The sequence below is a fragment of the Callionymus lyra genome, chromosome 13 (genome assembly GCF_982586985.1).
Source record: "Callionymus lyra chromosome 13, fCalLyr1.hap1.1, whole genome shotgun sequence".
Taxonomy (NCBI): Eukaryota; Metazoa; Chordata; class Actinopteri; order Syngnathiformes; family Callionymidae; genus Callionymus; species Callionymus lyra.
The window spans coordinates 15,537,238-15,554,546 of NC_141830.1; the positions used below are offsets into that span (position 1 = coordinate 15,537,238).

At 38.0% G+C, this 17,309-nt stretch overlaps 1 protein-coding gene across 3 annotated transcripts in view; it reads right to left on the reverse strand.

The window, feature by feature from the left end:
* nrxn3b (neurexin 3b) overlaps window positions 1–17,309 on the reverse strand; it is a 252,380-nt gene that overhangs the window by 63,680 nt on the left and 171,391 nt on the right. For all 3 annotated transcript variants that reach the window (XM_087806280.1, XM_087806279.1, XM_087806278.1), the window contains one exon: window positions 11,287–11,468. In XM_087806280.1, the coding sequence (XP_087662406.1) occupies window positions 11,287–11,468 (182 nt within the window). The remainder of the gene's footprint in view (window positions 1–11,286; window positions 11,469–17,309) is intronic.

Sequence of the window (17,309 nt, forward strand, 5' to 3'; positions counted from 1 at the left end):
TATTAAATTAAGGAACATTTTATGAAGTTTTAATTTACTTTTTAAAATAAATGTTTGCAACATGTCTAAATGGTCTAAAACAATAGAAAAATAGTTTTTTTCTTCGATATTTGCCACTCAAGATAAGAGAAAAAACATGTATAAACGTTTACTTTCTGTTGGTGCCAGATCCGAGTAACGAGGAAGTGATTTCAGCCGAAAAGGGACATGTGCACGCAGGACGGCACATTGAACATTTCCCTACCCCATGTGTTTTCTCAGGGTCAAGGTGACCCGGAAGGCCCGGAAAAAAAAAGGGTTTGAGGTATCCCTTTGTGCGGCCACTAGGTCAAGGTGAACGACCTCAACCACTGCATATGTATTTCTGGACTAACACATTTGTTTTCGGGCCTCTGGGTCACCTTGACCCTGAGATAACACAAGGGTTAAAATGGTCATCACAAAATAATGAATTGTAATGAAAGACTAGAGATATATTATGGTGCCAGTTATGTGTGGTTAAAATAGGTCTCTCTAAATAAATAACTGTAAATAGGAAAAAGTGCTGACTTTATTCATCATTTTGATATAATGAAGTGAAGCAGAATCGGTCAATAAATATGAAATTCTCAGAGGTTTTGAAGGTACTTTCTCAACACTGAACAAGAAGATATCATTAGGGATTCATGAGGTGTGAAACTGATTCAGCTGCTCACATGTTTCTAACATAATGCGAATGTCTTAGAAAATTGGGATGTCCTGGATGTGGATTCATTGAAGTTGTTATGCCTCATCTATTGCTCTACCAAATTAGAGTAGGGGTGCTGAATCATACAAATAAATATGGAGTACAGGGCATCTGCGAGGAAGTAGCAGGTCTGAGAGTTTGTTCTCTCACTCCTGCCAGTGAGAAGAGTTGGGCTGGGGAGACGAAAAGCAACACGTCAATTCGGAAATCACAGCCAATTCGCTTGAGCGCCAGAACTATGTTAGCCAACTTCTCTGTAATCCCGCTCTGAATGCCAAACTATCACACTCCATCTTTGTACATAAGCCCTCATCCACCCACCTTGTGTTTTTCAGATTTCCATTCAGTGTTTGTTCAACTTTTCTTTTTTTTTTTTTTTTACAACCTACACATCTCCATGTTCTTATCGCCTCCCTTTTCATCACTTGAGGATTGGATTCATGTCTCCAACTGTGAACACAGGAAAACATGAACATCTCCCAGGGGTTCTGGCTGTCAGAGCAATGTGCGAAAAGAGGAGCCACTATTTGTTGTTCTCATTGAATTTTTCATCGTATTCCATGAAATATACATCGTCAGAGCGTCGGCTCAGGCCACGGACCGCCAGGGCACATTGTAATAATGTTACACTGTTTGTCCAGGCCTTGGTGGTTATTACTCGCTGTAGGTTACAGGGATTGAGTGCGAGATTTATAAACTGCACCCCCTTAAGATGCACCTTGCAACTGACAAGAGTGATTGACAGTTTGCCGTCTCCACAGGGGATCATGTGTGTAGTGTCAGTGTCAGTGAAGGGTGGTGTGGAAATCTGTGAAAGGAGGCAGTGGATAGCAAGTTCAACACTCCTATGGCTGATGCGGGAAGGTGGGAAATAAGTGTTCATGTTGCTACCCAAGAGTGGAAATGAGGTCCATGGCCGGTACATACGGTACATCAGTGTGTATCCATGCATAAGTTGCAGAGGAAGATACACGGCGCAAGAAAAGGTTTTCTGTGTAATGTGCAGCTAAGTGTATCTGTACATCTTTTTCTGTGTTTGGGATGAGGCGAAGGTGCCGGCCAACATAATCAAATAATAATAAGCACACGCACTACGTTTAAAATCCATCTTAAATATTCAGTCAACAGTAACTTCAGCACGACTTCAGACTCAAGCAATTTTTAATGTGTCCTTAATGGGTCATTGCAGCAAATTGTTTTTGCCTGTTTTTCTTCTAGCCTGTTTTATTTTTCTTCCAATGGGCCTTGTTCAAAGGTAAGGAAGGAATTATACTTTCTCCTGGCATTCTATCAGTCTACCCATCCATCCATTCTTCCCCCATCCATCCATCTATTTATCCATCCATTCTTCCTTCCCTCCTTCCCTCCCTACAACTCTCCAACCCCTCCATCCATCCATCCATCCATCCATCCATCCATCCATCCATCCATCCATCCATCCATCCATCCATCCATCCATCCATCCATCCATCCATCCATCCATCCATCCATCCATCCATCCATCCATCCATCCATCCATCCATCCATCCATCCATCCGTCCGTCCGTCCATCCATCCATCCATCCGTCCATCCATCCATCCATCATCCATCCCTCTCGCCCTCCTGTTCATGCATCCGTTTATCCATCCTTCCTTCCCACCATCCATCCATCCATCCATCCATCCATCCATCCATCCATCCATCCATCCATCCATCCATCCATCCATCCATCCATCCATCCATCCATCCATCCCTCTCTCCCACCACTCCATAAATACATAAATTCTTCCTTCCTTCCATCCCTCCCTCTCTCCAACCACTCCCTCAAACAATCCATCTAGCCACCCATCCTTCCTTCACACCATCCCTCTCTCCGACCACTCCCTTACTCCATCAATTTTATTCCTTCATTCATCCATTTATCCAACCATACTTTCTTCCTTCCATCCCTCCCTCTCTCCGACCACTCCCTTTCTCCATCCATCCATCCATTAGTTATTTTGTGAACAGTTCAAAATATTGTGAATGAAAATTACACTATTTTTTAGAAATACTGTATATGGAAATATGTTGGCCTCATGACTATTCAAGAAGCTTAAGACATACATTTTTACTGTATTCCAAATGCACTTTATTGATAAAATTAATGTTAAATAATATATTGGGTAAAAAACAACAAGAACAAAAGCAATATGGGTGTAACAATTTTCTAAGAATTACATTTGCGCCATCCTTCTTGGCGTCAAACTCTTTCGTACCCATTGGACCTGATGATAGTCGCATAAAACTTCCAATTATCAACTATGCACAGGTGTCAAAGAGGCCTGAGGCTTCAGACTTCAGGGGGTTCCAAATGTCCCTGTCTCAAGTGTCATTTCAAATTTGATTTAATTTATTACTAAATTATAAAGTTAATTGAGCGCCTCATTCATGTTGAAGGACACTCTTGGGCGACTTTGCTTTTTTTGAAGGGGGGGGGGGGAAGGGGGGGTAGGTTGGACTGCACACAGTTCACATCCAGATCTTACACTTTATAACAAATCAGGCCAATCCTTCACAATTGATTTTCTGTAAACAAAATTCTATATAAATACAGATTAAATTCGTAACATCTTACTGGTGTCCAATGACCGTATTTCCTCTCTCTTTTGGTAACGAGGAAAAACAGTTTCCGCCTGATTTACTAAGATGGCAGTGGAGTCAAGCCTTTATAAATCAGATACTTTGTATTTCCTGGTCAGCCGCAGGGCACATTTGGAAGGAAACAAGGTGTTGTGTGCAGCACAAGGGGCGTCAGTCAGGAAAATGACATAAATTAAACACAAAAGGAAACAGTGCAGAAGTATTCAGCTGTTGTACTTTCCTTTGCTTTGTGTTTTTCCTTTTCATTGTTTCACATATTTCACAGACATCAGCAAATTTCTTTTTTACTAGGACAAAACGTCAGATGCCAGAGACGGACAGTTCCGCACTCCCTTTGTCCTGGTCCCTCTAGTCCACCCAAGTACTTCTTGTAATCTTTCTTTTAGATCCAAAACCACATCTGCTGTACGTGCTGAATTCTCCAGGATATGCTTTATAAAGGAGCTGTATCTACCCACAAACACTACCTTTAACAAATGTGGATTAAATGAAATTGTTTAAATAAATAAAAAAATGAAACTTTAAAACCTATTATGAGGTACAAACCAGCAAGCATGCTGAACATTCTTGCTTTTTAACTAAAGCTCAGCAGACAACAACAAGGTTTTAAAATGCTGATGTTTTCAGAAAGCAGATGCGTGTCAAAAGGTCTTCATGTGGAAAAAAAAGGAGTAACAGATTTTAAATTAGGACAAGATAGACCTCCCAAATCACGCTGTCACTTCAGCCAGAGTTTAGGTAATGGAATAGTTATCAGAAGAGGAAAAGTTGGATCAGTGCATCCAGATTAGGCGAGAGGTTTTTTTTTTTTTCAGGCGGATATAATGAATCTGTCATGTCTGCTGTTCGAACTCTGCATAATAGGACACGGTGCGCAAGCTAAACAGGAAATGGTGACAGGGAAGATTCAAGCCCACACAAATGCGGTAAACAGCAACGATATTCAAAGGCATTTGATTAAGTGCTCGGGATTTTGACTCATTTTTTACACGATTTTGCATCATTCAGGACTTTATGCCCCCGAGGTGGAAACTAAACTGTGTCCAATTAAAGCAGCCGCACAATAGAAAAAGACTTCAGCTGTCCTTCGTTGGAAAACTTGACAAGACCTTACTTTGAACCCAAAACTATATTCGTCATTATTTTTAATGTATATAATAATATATTCATTACCACTGCCAAGGAGGTGATTGTTGTTTGAGACCAGTTCAGTGAAATAGAGCTCCTTAGCAGAGGTATCCCATGTCTCCGTGCTTTTCTTGTAACTGAACGTTTATATAATAATTGCATCAGTTTGAGTAGTGAGAACAAGATTATAAAAATTATTACATGTTTTTTCTTTCAAGGAAAAAAAAAGACTCAGATATGATGTCATGGTTAAACGACAGTCATGATGTCAACGATGACAAACATCCTGAGGGGGTTGGAGGGCTGTGCTTATAAACCATCTAATGTATTCATCAAAAACCTGCGTCTTCTTGTTTAAATGTCTACATTTTCTCTTCAAGGACAAGTTGAACAAGGGTTGGCGTGTTTGAGGTGCTGAATTATAAAGCCTCTGGGACTCAAAAAGGCTCCGAGATTAGGAGAAATAATTCAGTGCCGACTGTTGAAACATTTTGACAACAGCCGTGGGACATGTTCTCTCTATTATTTTTCTTCATCGAGGGAATAAAATAGGGGAAGTAAGGAAATACAATGTCAAATCACTAAGAGGCTGTAATGTTATCAGAGGCCATGAGCCATAACCACGATAATATCTGTCTATCCTTGCCGAGGCGAGGTAACTTGATAGACGCGATACATATCTGGCCGCAAACACGGCAGCAGACATTCTGAAACACAAAAATCCCCCCCACAGCCCCCAACAGCTTATATTATGCATGTCAGAGAAAGTACACCAGGAACAATCTCAGCAAAAATGATACATTGACAAGACTTTTTTAACACACATGTATATGGATTTGTAAACATTCGAAAAACTCTATACAGGCCAATCCATTCTTGATACCGCTGAGTTAATGGAATACAAAGCGAAACACTATTATGTTATGTATTATGTTAACACTATGTATTATTTATATTCATATTGTATATTGTACATAGTAAGTATTATGTATATTATGTACTATGTATTATGTATTATGAAACACTATTATGTTATGTATTATGTTAGTCTTTGTATCCTTTGTCTTTGTTGTTTTTCTTTGATCTATGTTCTTTGTCTTTATCTTTAGACTTAGATTGTGTAATTGTGTTCTTTCTCTTTATTTCTCTTGTTCTTATTTTATTTTGATTTATTTTTGATTTTTTAATAACATTTGCTGTATGTATTGGCTATTGGAAAAAAAACAATACAATTTTACCTTTTTATGTCCAACTACACCCACTATTATACATTCTGTTGATTACAATGAAAGGTAAATGTAGTTTTTCTCACATCATTCTAGGATATAAATACATTTTAAATATTTCTTTATTCTTATTTTTAGAATATAATGACTCATGCAGTAGAGCTTTGTATATATTATTTAACCATGCCCGCCACCTCATAGCAGCATAACAATTTTTTCTATCGAAGATCCGAGAGCCTTTTTTTTTTAACTTTCCAGGAAGATAAAACATGAAACAGACAAGAGCCTGGTGGCAAAAAGCGAATCAGATTATTTACAACATGGCAGTAACACTTTTCCCGAAGAAACACTTCTGTAAATCCTACAAATTGGGCATTTGAGAAGACATACCAAATTACCGCTGAGACCCACAAGAGCTTGAAATGTGTATATTTCGAGTTAAATAAATTATAACTAATTGAAAGCCTATACTTATGAAACACTAGGGGGGTTACTTTACATCCCTTTTCCGCTGGTAATAAACGGAAATCTGGGACTTTTACTGCGACTGTGCACATCATTTTCAACAAGAGCAAAGTATTGTTAGTCACAAGACTATTTTAATCGGAGACTTTATTTTGCTGGATTGCAACTAAAACCGTCACATATAAGAAAGATTCAGCTGCTGTCTGATTTTATGTTGTTGATTTTATACAAACATATTATAAGGCTTTCTCAATACCATCACTGCAAATGCATTCTGCTAAATAAAGACAACATTTTATAATGCAAAAGCTACATATATAAGCAAGGATTTATAACAGGGGTGGGCAATTATAATTCTTCAAGGGCCACATTAAATTATGTGAATGTTGTTAGGGGCCGTCGAGCAAAAAGAAAGACGAAGAAATCCCTAAAATTTGTCATTAGGCTGTGACTTTTATTAAGCTAAATAAGCTGCAATTTTATTCTTGTATATATGAGTTTTTTTCAAAACATTTCTTCAACTAACTTATAAAAAACGTTTTGATTGATTAATATATACTCGAAAAATTACACATAAAAGGTAAACAAGTGTTATGTTGAAATGTAAATGAATAATAAATACAAAATACGTTTGTTAATGCATTAGAACCATTTATACATGATCATACATTGACATTATTAGGGCCTTTCTCTTTCACTAATATGGAAGAAATGGAAGTAAAACTGATCATGGTCGTCTGATTTACTTAGAAAGGATATATAAGAGTGTCTCTGACTGAAGCTAATCAATTATCAATCATCCAATAATTGTTACCCATCCAAGATGGACGTCAGATTCTGAAGACCCAGTGTGTCACTATAATTCAAATGTAAAGTCTGCCATTTATTCACAATCACCCGAACAGCCGGAAGTGTAATTGGAAAGCAGATGGTGGCCAGGCAATGAAACAAGCAAGTAGATGTTTACAGCTCTGTTTTTGATTTAGAATTATCATTCAAGCCTGAAATCATTTTAAGGAATTAACTATTTTATTACCCAATTTTTAACGTTCATTTAAAATTAAATAGGAAAAAAATGGTCATTTTTGTCATCTGTCAAAGACTAGGATCATTGAAATTTCCCTGTCAATTATTGTTCAAGTTAGAAAGGAAAGAAATATATATATATTACCCCTGATATAAAAAGAAGGTTTTTATAATGATACATAATTTCAATCATACTTAATGTATTTCAGTGTTTTATCTCATTAAAAATTCACAAGACTAATTTTACACATTATTCATCATTAAAGCAAAACCCCAGAGCCATAGTCTGGCCTGATTCCGGAAGCAACTTAAGTCTCCAGAATCTGAATCAAATATATTAAAATTATGTATTCCACTTAAACTGTGCATGACAAGCGTGCGATGTTCAGGTTAAACATGATGCATGAACAAAAGAAGTTGAGCAGTAAGCAGTTATACAAATCCTGTGAGAATCTCAAGGTATTAAACCTGTAAAAGTAATTTGCACAACTACAGAAAACTTTAAAAGCACCAATACCTTAACTTTATTGTTCTTAAAAACCTAATATATTTTCCCTCCAAGAAAACCACTTTATCCTGCATTTAACAATCCTCCGCCAGGCAGTATTTGCATAATCATACTTATTAAGGATAAGCAAATGTTAAACATTTAGCAAAAGTAAAACATCCCTACAAAACAAACATGTTCATTAAACTTTAACAGTGCATTTGGATAATCCAGCTGCTTGAATGTGGATAATTACATAATTATTGCAAAGGTTAAGGTACTGGCTCTAGGCTGGTGCGAGACCTTCGCTCATTATTTAATACAATCCAACCAAAACAAAGTCCAGATATGACTTATTGCTGTTATTAATTGATATTTTTAATGCATTCTAGTGCGTAAGAATAATCATAATGATTTTAACTTTTTATTTATTCCCAAATGATAGTGAAGTAATGAAGTTTTATGAATGTGTTCCAACTATGATGTTTGTAGGAAGGGAAGTTTGTACACAGTAATTTACCCTTTTGATTGATGCAATCATTAATTACACCTAAATTAAAAACAAATAAATAAAAATCCAGCTTTGAGGTTTTTCAGAACATTTTTTGGGAAACCACACGTTGCCAAATGTGACGTACCTAGTCATGTGACCAGTTCACTTTCCTTAAAAAAACAACCATCAATAACTAAACAACAAGGGTTTGAGCTTTGTTATTATTTTTGGATGAATCCTCCTGAGATCGGGGTGAGTTATGAGATATACCTTTAAAGCGCAGGTGCACTATGTTGAAATATAAACAGGGCAGGAATCTTTCTGGAAGTGCAGTCTAATACATTGATCAAGGCCTATCATATAATGTGAAGCATATTCTATTTAAAGAGCAACTACTGTTTTGATTTAAGTGTGTCTTAAATAGATGTTGGACCTCTATTGTACTCATCAGTATGTGTCGGTATTTTTGTACAAAACTATCTTTTAACTGAAATATTGACATTAGAAAATGTACCCGTCCATGGAAAGAACTGTTTTTGTGGAGATTAAATCTTGTCTACCATAACCACACCCACTCTGCTGTGATTGGTCAAGCATCAAGGTTGGTCACTGCGTGTCAGCAATCCAGAAAAATATACACCTCCCCCTTGGAGGTGTATACTCGTTGTGTAAACAAAGCGGGCATGTTTACAGCTGGCTGCATGAGAAGTGAAGCCCATTATTACGTAATAATGGATTCTGCTCTCGTAACTTCTTGTTTGCGGGATTTACGATGGGGGAGAAATATATAAAGTAAAAACCTCAAAACATGGTCATGATGATGAATTACTGGAACTTGGAGAGGAAGACTTCAATATTTGAAACATTAGAGTGAGTCAGGAGAGTTGGGTTTTCACATTATTTAAGAAGATCCTTGTGAGATTACAGTTAAGTCACGAGGGTTCTTCTCTAAACAAATTTTTAACATAAATACTATTACAGCTGGACTGGACCCCTTGACAAGGTCTCTGCAGTTAGCGACTGGTTAAACAGTACAGTAGCCTACAAAATAAGGAATAAAAGAGTAAAAGGGTGGTGTTACAATAGCAATACAATGACCACATGACACAATGTTTACTTATTAATACTTCCCTCATGCTTGGATGTGATTTATCAGACAGAATGATAACTCTACTACTTGTTCCCGCCCCATAAATTTGCCATCAAGTATGTGTGAATTAACACATTTGCTGCCCAATGAATCGCAGCCAAATTATAAGAGATACCCCGTCTGGGTAGCTGCACGCTGACATGTCAGACTTCCCAATGAAACATGCGGCGCTTTCCTTCTGATGTTCATGAAATTAATCAGTCGGGTGGAAACATAGAGGCTTTCCCATCAAACGCTAGGTGCTACTCCTACGGGCACGTTCCATTTACTCTTCCACCTGTGAACACGCAACCACACACACACACACACACACACACACACACACACGTGTGTGTGTTCCAGCACTGTGTAATTCCAGCAACACACTTTCTGTTATTGGCCCTCATCTTTGCCGAGCAGATGGCTGGTTTTCCTCACCACATGGCTGGCACTCAGGAGATGAGTAGAGCTCTTTAAGAAGAAAAAGACTTTCAATCTGCTTTAGCAAATGTAGCTCCACCTCATAATCACTCTTTTATTTTTTAAGAATCTCCTTTTTTTTGGATGACATCAGCAGCACCTTCCTCCGTCCCTTTCCATCGACCTCACTGCCGCGGGATAATTCAAGTGCAGCGATCTGAAGCTCGGCACTCATGGAGAAGCTGTTGATGTTGTGTAAATACTTAATGCTTATGTAAACGAGTCAAACACGAGGTTGTGACGGAAGATTATTAAGATGCGGCGGATGTGTACAGTTGCCTTGCCAAGAATTCCAGCATCCTCCCCCCCCTCTTGTTTCCATCATGTTTCCCCAACATGTAGGAACACACTGCATATGTATGCAGAGCCACATTCATTATTCATATTGTGAGTCATTTTGGAGTGGTGGAGATGAAGGGTTAGTGGAAGAAGACGGTGAATGGGGACTTGGGGAATCAGAAGACTGTATCTCCCCTTTTTATTTGAACTGTAGAGTTTGGATGATACAGTTAAAGAACGATTAAACTGAAGAGTAAAATTTACTTTGTCTAAATGAGCCCCCAAATATGTGGCTATTGTCTTTTCCAGCGTTTATGAGGCAATAAACACCAACTACAGGTTAATTTATCTTCAGAATGGATATAGTTATTGAGTACTTCTAGGTACCTCAAGGTACCTGCCAAATAAATGTCCATCCAGTGTCTTGGAGTTCTTACCGTGTACAACATCAAGTCAGAAATAGCTTGCCTTTAACTCTAACTAGTAATTGATAACTTACAAAATAAACAGAACCCTTAGTCGACATGAGGTTGAGTAGAAAATAAGTAGTATTCATTATTGTTGAACAATCACTTTAGGAAAAAAAAACTTTTTTCTTTAGTGTTTTCTTGAAAATCTAGAAAAGTCTTAAAATGTATTAAAATTAATTGCATTTTTCTAAATCAAATTTGTTAATGCAATTATTTCTTTGTATTTTCCTTTTTAAACAATAATATTTCCTGTGCTAGACATTCATGGTTTTGCATGTCGACTCTGATTCTTAAATTGCATCAAATCCAGATGTATTTCCTCCTTTTGGTAATTAGCTAGCTTAGCTGACTGACAATAGTGCTAGCTACATACATTAAATTTAATTCAGTGTTTTTATGGTGGAGAAAACGTTGAATGTTTTGATGTTGAATGTATTAATGATGCCTCAAATGAAATGCATGAAGTTTGTTAAAAGGCAGGTGAAGATGAATTCATATGGAATTATTCAGGATTTATACATGAGGTGGGGAAGTTATTCTTGCAAGTCTGATGTGTTTCATGTGAATTGAATGTCTTATAAATGACTTGACCTAGAATATTAAAAAATGCAGAGTAAAAATGGTAACCTAGATACATTAATAGATTTTTCCCAACTTAAGTATTTAGGGCAAAGCGTTGTTGAATAAGGACATTGTCAAGGCAATGTGGTGTCAAATGAGTGAAGACATTTTTAAAATAACGTGAGTACTTACAATGTGCAGCATGATGTAGTCACCCAGACGTGGTGCACTGTCAATCCGGACAAGGATGCCATCTTTGATAGTCGTGCTGAAGCCCACGGCCAGTCGATCCGTTCTTGTGCTTGGCCTCTCATTATTGGGCCACGTGTACGTGATCAGGCCTCCTCCTTTTCCAAAGATGTATGTGGTGCCAGCTGTGAAGACACAAATTGCAAATATATAAATGTTGTGTGTCGGAAACCATTAAAGTTAACCCTTGAACAATGAGTTAATAGGTTCTATGAAACTTGACACCAATTTCCAAATGAGGGCACCACCTATTGACTTCTGAATAATGTGACGCTTCATGAAGCTTCATCGACACCAACTCAGAGAGGCTCTTCATTCCAGGCGTAAAACCTTCACACCGGGCTTAAACTAGCACTTTGTTACCATCAGAGGCAAAGAAACAAGGAGAAAACTACAAGAACAAAATCGATATGAAGACCTCATTAGAATGCCCTCTTCATTTTTTACTGCTGGTTTCCAAGGGAACTTAAAAACTTTAATGGTTTATAGTCAGGGACACTTTTTTTTTTGGAGGGAGGGGTAAAAGTCAGCCACTCCCTTGGTGCCATCTTTGACCTATCCAGCTACTAAATATAACCACTTCCCGGGGAATAGCAGTCAGTATGGCTGGCCCCGGATAAGTCTCCCTATCCTCATGTATTATATATGAGACCATGCAACCAAAGAACAGAAGCTGGCACAAGGAAAAACGAGAAAAGAATGGCTGTGAGTTTGACAAATGCACCGTATGAAAATGATACAATTGGGAGCAGAGATTTAATTCTATTACATCAGACACTATGTAGATTTTTGTCAAATGTGACCTTATTCAATCACGTCTTGCAGTTAGCCAGGGGTTCAGAGTCACTCATCCACTGCTTTTCATCTCAAAACGGATTGAATATAATCCTTTTTTCTATTTTTTTTTTACACATTTGAGGTCAAATCCGACTCTTAAATATTCCCTTAGCAGTAGTAAAATTAAGGCACTTAATTCTGGAGCAGCTTAATGATCTTGTCCACATTTAGTACAAGATAATCAAGAGATCAAAGGCAGACGGACTCGTGGGGGAATCAACATGAGAGACGAAATTAGAGACTATTATGGCCTGAGGACAGTTGAAAGGGTTCAGCCCACCGAAGTGGTTTACAGAGGATTGTTGATCGAGTCCATGTTTTCCATTTGAATAGCTTTGGATAACGATTTGCACTCATACCTTGGATTATCTTCCTTATCATTCATCAAAGTCAACTCTTCCCCTCCGTCTAACCTTCTTGTCATCTCATTTATTCCCCCCAATCACTTTCCCTGTAAGTCACCTGAACATCTGTTTGGCCTTGTGATGGGTGTCCAGCTGTCTCCCTGTTTCCCCTATGAGGCGGCCAACAATCTGCTCTGTGGTCCGTGATACCCCAGAGAATTCAAAAACATATGGATGGGAGAGAGGGAGGGAACGGGAGGGTCCTTCGTCCAGATGAGTGCCTCTTTTTTTTTCGCCTCCAGGCACACAAACAGGTCAGAATTGAACACCCCTCAGGTGACAGCGATACAGACCAGCTATCATCAGGGACAAAGGGCCCCTGTGACCAGTGGAGCTCGAAGCAGATGCTGTCAAATACCAGCTAGATGTTGGGCTTACCATCACAAGGTAATACTTATGCTCAGATGGATGCAACATGTACTTTTTTTATCTAGTTATCCATGAGTTAGAATTTGTCCCGGATTATATCAATATTATGCTTTTTATTGAGACACAGGTGTTCTTTCTAATAATGGACACTACATTTGAGGAATAATAAATACATTTTTTTCTAAGAAACGGTCAAATAAACAGTTATAAATTCAGTTTGTCAACATATCACAGGAATCTTCAATTCAGGTTGGGAGAAAAAGAAAACAGCGAAAATTAATTAAAACCGGATCCCCTGTAACTGTATGTATTACAGCGTGATAAGATAAACGAAAATAACCTTAGATAACTGAAAAATACAATGTACCTCACGCAAGTTTAAGTTCGTCGAAACTTGTCTACTGCAGTCCGTCATGTTTCTTGAAGTAACAGTGTCTTTTGAATAGCTTGTAGGGTTTACAGGGTGGTGCATACAACTGCAACAATGTATTTGTATCTATGAAATATAAAAGGGAGAATTTCCAATGCATATATCTGGTATTGATAGGTTGATGAAGCTTCATGAAGCAGTTTCCTTATCTTAAAAGTCTACTAGATTGTGTCTCTCTCCTTTATAATCTATTGTTTTGAACAGCTATTCTATTGAAACCTCACATTATTTTTAAACTGAAGGCGCCCCCTACAGAGCTATAAAAAAGTTGACACTGCTTCATGGAGCTTCATTAGCCCATCACTCATTTTAGCTCATTGTTCTATAAAATTGACATTTTTGGGGATAAAGTGACTTAAATCTCTAATATTACATCTAAATATACATTGTAATCTTTTTGAATACCCTTTGACAAATTATCAAAAGCTAACAAAATGGGTCACACACAAAAGGCATTGATTTATTAAAGTGATATTTACCAAGACTCTTTGAGTATTAACCTATGTTTGAGAAATGTACTGAAATGTTAAAACCATTCCCAAAGGTTCATACTTGCATGAAGTCCGTCGGGCTTTTTAAAGAATGGATACTTTAGATGTTGAAATGTGGGGAATTGTGTTACCTTGGCAGTGCTTTATTCTGAGAGCGCTGAGCTCGACAGCTAAGGTCAGTGAAAATCCAAGGATTTTTACAGCCTTATCGATTTGTAGAGGAAGCGTTAATTAAGAATGCAAGGTGACAAAGCCCAACAATTTGTAAGACTGCTGATGCTGAATGAATGGTAAGTGGTGTCCATGTAAATTGCAAGCAAAGGCACAAGTAAACCTTTTCTCTTCTCATGTTGGCGCACTTTGTAACTTAATGGACAAACATTTAAGTGATCATGATTTTTTTTTTAAAAAGGACATGAGAATGTTCTAAAATAGTTTAAGCAAAGATGGGCGCAGACTAACACCCACAGGCAAACTTCCTCATTGAACAAACTTTCTGGATGGAACTATATTCATAATGAACGGCAAAGTAACACTCACCCCAAGGAGCCAATTATCACATTGAGGGACTTAGTGATTCGGGAAGACAATGTTCAGCAATGAACTCACACGTATACCACTTGTTAGCCGTGTTGCTTGGTGAAGGCACAAATTTGACAGTTTCAAGTCTTATAAGAAATGTGCAAATGTGCACGCTCACCAACACAGGGAACACAGCAATCTCAAATCATATAAAACAGAGCTCACACCCCTGCTATTGCCTGCAGTTGCTGCTAATCTTTAATTAACAATTTTGTACACACATTTTTATTTTGACACTTTATTTTTTCCCACGTCTGTGTAGATGTGAACATGTATCAAGGGAGGCTTTGTGTATGTATTTTAGGATAATCGTTCCGACAATTATAGCTATCCTGTTCCCGTTGTAACAATTACATGTTATACTTCTACAGAGACACTGTATGGAAAAACAATTTGGCCATGAATTTGTTTATATCAACCGTGTTTTAACTCTACTACTACTCGATTTCCAAGTACTCATACTCAATACTGCCTAATACATAATTAGTAGCACTTCGAGTAGACCAAATACTTTGACCAAAATACTAGTTACATTTTTAAAGCTTTTCTATTCATAGTAATATAAGAAGATTTTACTACTATTAGTCAAATTTGCTTTGCTATTACATCCTACTCATGCAATAGTTTACCCAAAAACTTCACTAGTAAAATATGTATTTTCTTTTCCTAGAGGTATATCCAGAAAGAATTCACTCGTAGCACTACCAGGCTTTTTTTTTACCATCCTCTTTTATTAGTGAATTTAAAATGGCTATTCTATTCTTTAGTACTTCAGGGGTCCAAATAAAGGAGTAGAAGATAATATTTCCCTGATTGGTCACAATATTTTCAAGAGCCAATATGTAGCCCGAAATCACTTGTGATTCAACACTTGTAACATGAAAGAAACTGGCAGCCAATGCAGAATTTTAAGGATCGGGGAAATGTGAGTTCTTCTACTAGAGCAGGTCAGAATCACCGCTGCAGAGTTTTGTATTAACTGCAGGCGAGACAGATCCTTCTTGTGTAGACACGAAAATTAACTATTACAATAGTCCAAACGAGGAGACACAGTCTATAAGTAACACTAGTTTGCCCAAAAAAATGTGTCTGTTTACTAGTAGCAACAGTTTTTGCTCGACTAGGTGGATGTGTCACTAGTAAGCCAACAGTTAGGACTGGTAGAACTGAACCAAGGTCAACAGCGCTGGTAATACATTCAACCAAATAGATTTTCTCCAACTACTTGAGAGAGACCAGCAACATCACTGAATCCTATTCAGGAGTAAATGAATAGATAAGTTCCATTAAGGTTAACCTTACAACCCACATTAAAGATCAGGAAACGGCTAGAATATACATATTTTTCTTCTCAACTTTAGTTGTAAATAACTGAATGGTTCTCTTGCTAGCTATGCTTATATGCCAAGAGACGGCTCCAAGCTTTAATATCTGACAGGAGAGGCTACACACTGTCAATTATTTAGGAAGGTTGGGATAGTTTGTTTTCTGCACATCACACTCAGGAACGAGAGTTAAAATAATTTATCCATGAAATGTCGAATTTATCTTCCCATTGACATATTAATCGTCAAGAGCTATGACTTCCATGTTTTTTAATCCAGAATGTATTAAAAAATATATATAATAAAATGTTCACATGGATGAAGCCCTGGTGGAAATGCAACTACAGGGAAATTTCCATCAAAGGAATCAAATCTGTAGATTACTGCACAATGTTATTTGTTAGATCAGAGGCGACTTTCATCTTCATCTCGGCAATCTTGCCATGGCCAGTGGGTATTGAAAGGAGGCCATTTGAGATTTCGTTGTGGTGCATGGACACTCCAGTCATTTGAGAGCACTGGCAATTACGAGTCCTTCTGGGAGCCACACAAATCCAAAGGTCTGCGTTGTATAACAGGCGCTTGACGATAATCAGCTGCAGCCGGTGAGAGTCAGGATTTTGTTTCCGTATAACGAGCGCCGAAGGTGAGGCGCTGCACTCTCCGACCTTCGCCACTTTTTAGACTCCGGACGAGAGTCCAGGTCGAGGTCCCTGGCCTCCATTTCGCAGGGTTCCGTGGAGGCGTGGGAGCGCGGACAGGAGGTCAATACACCCGGCAGCACAACAGATCCCCGTCCTTCAAGTCCCTGTGTGACTTCCCCATAGACAGAAATAGAGGGGGGACAAAAATTATCTGCTAGTCATCTGGCAAAAAACTGAAACTAAATAATAAACTTTGAATTAAATACTAGGAAAAATATATGTATACACATCTGAGATGCAGAATGCACAAAACACAAATGCGTTTTTTTTTTTCTTCTTTTTTTTTCCCGTAAGTCATTTCTGCCTGGTGTGTGTGCATTTATTTATGCGAAGTACTCCTCATTGTTATCTCCTGGGCTTTCTACAGAGCTTGCTCCCCTGGGGATGGAGAAGGAGACAAACACATCGAAAGTCGAAAAGAAAGGGATGACTGTATATAAATATATAAAACTTAAAAGTGAAGAAGGGGACAGGATTGCCTTTTCAATTCGACAATCATATAGCCTTGTGTTGTTGGGACACATACAGCGATGGTAATTAGGCTCGACGTCCTTCATAAAAAAAACAGGACGCATCAACAGAGCCATCCGACTGCAAGATGGTTAGCTGTGAAATGACTGAGATTTATCGCCATTTTACAACCTCCTATCATTTCAAAACACATATATCTAATTGTTGGCTTTCCACCACCGGCACAGCGAGGGATGAGTCGGATGATTGAGCGCAATTTCTTGCCTCTCTCTCTCTTCAAGTCCGCAGCCGATTGTATATGGCGAAAAAAGCTACATTATCTTGAGCATCAAAGCTTTGAATTGTACATTTGC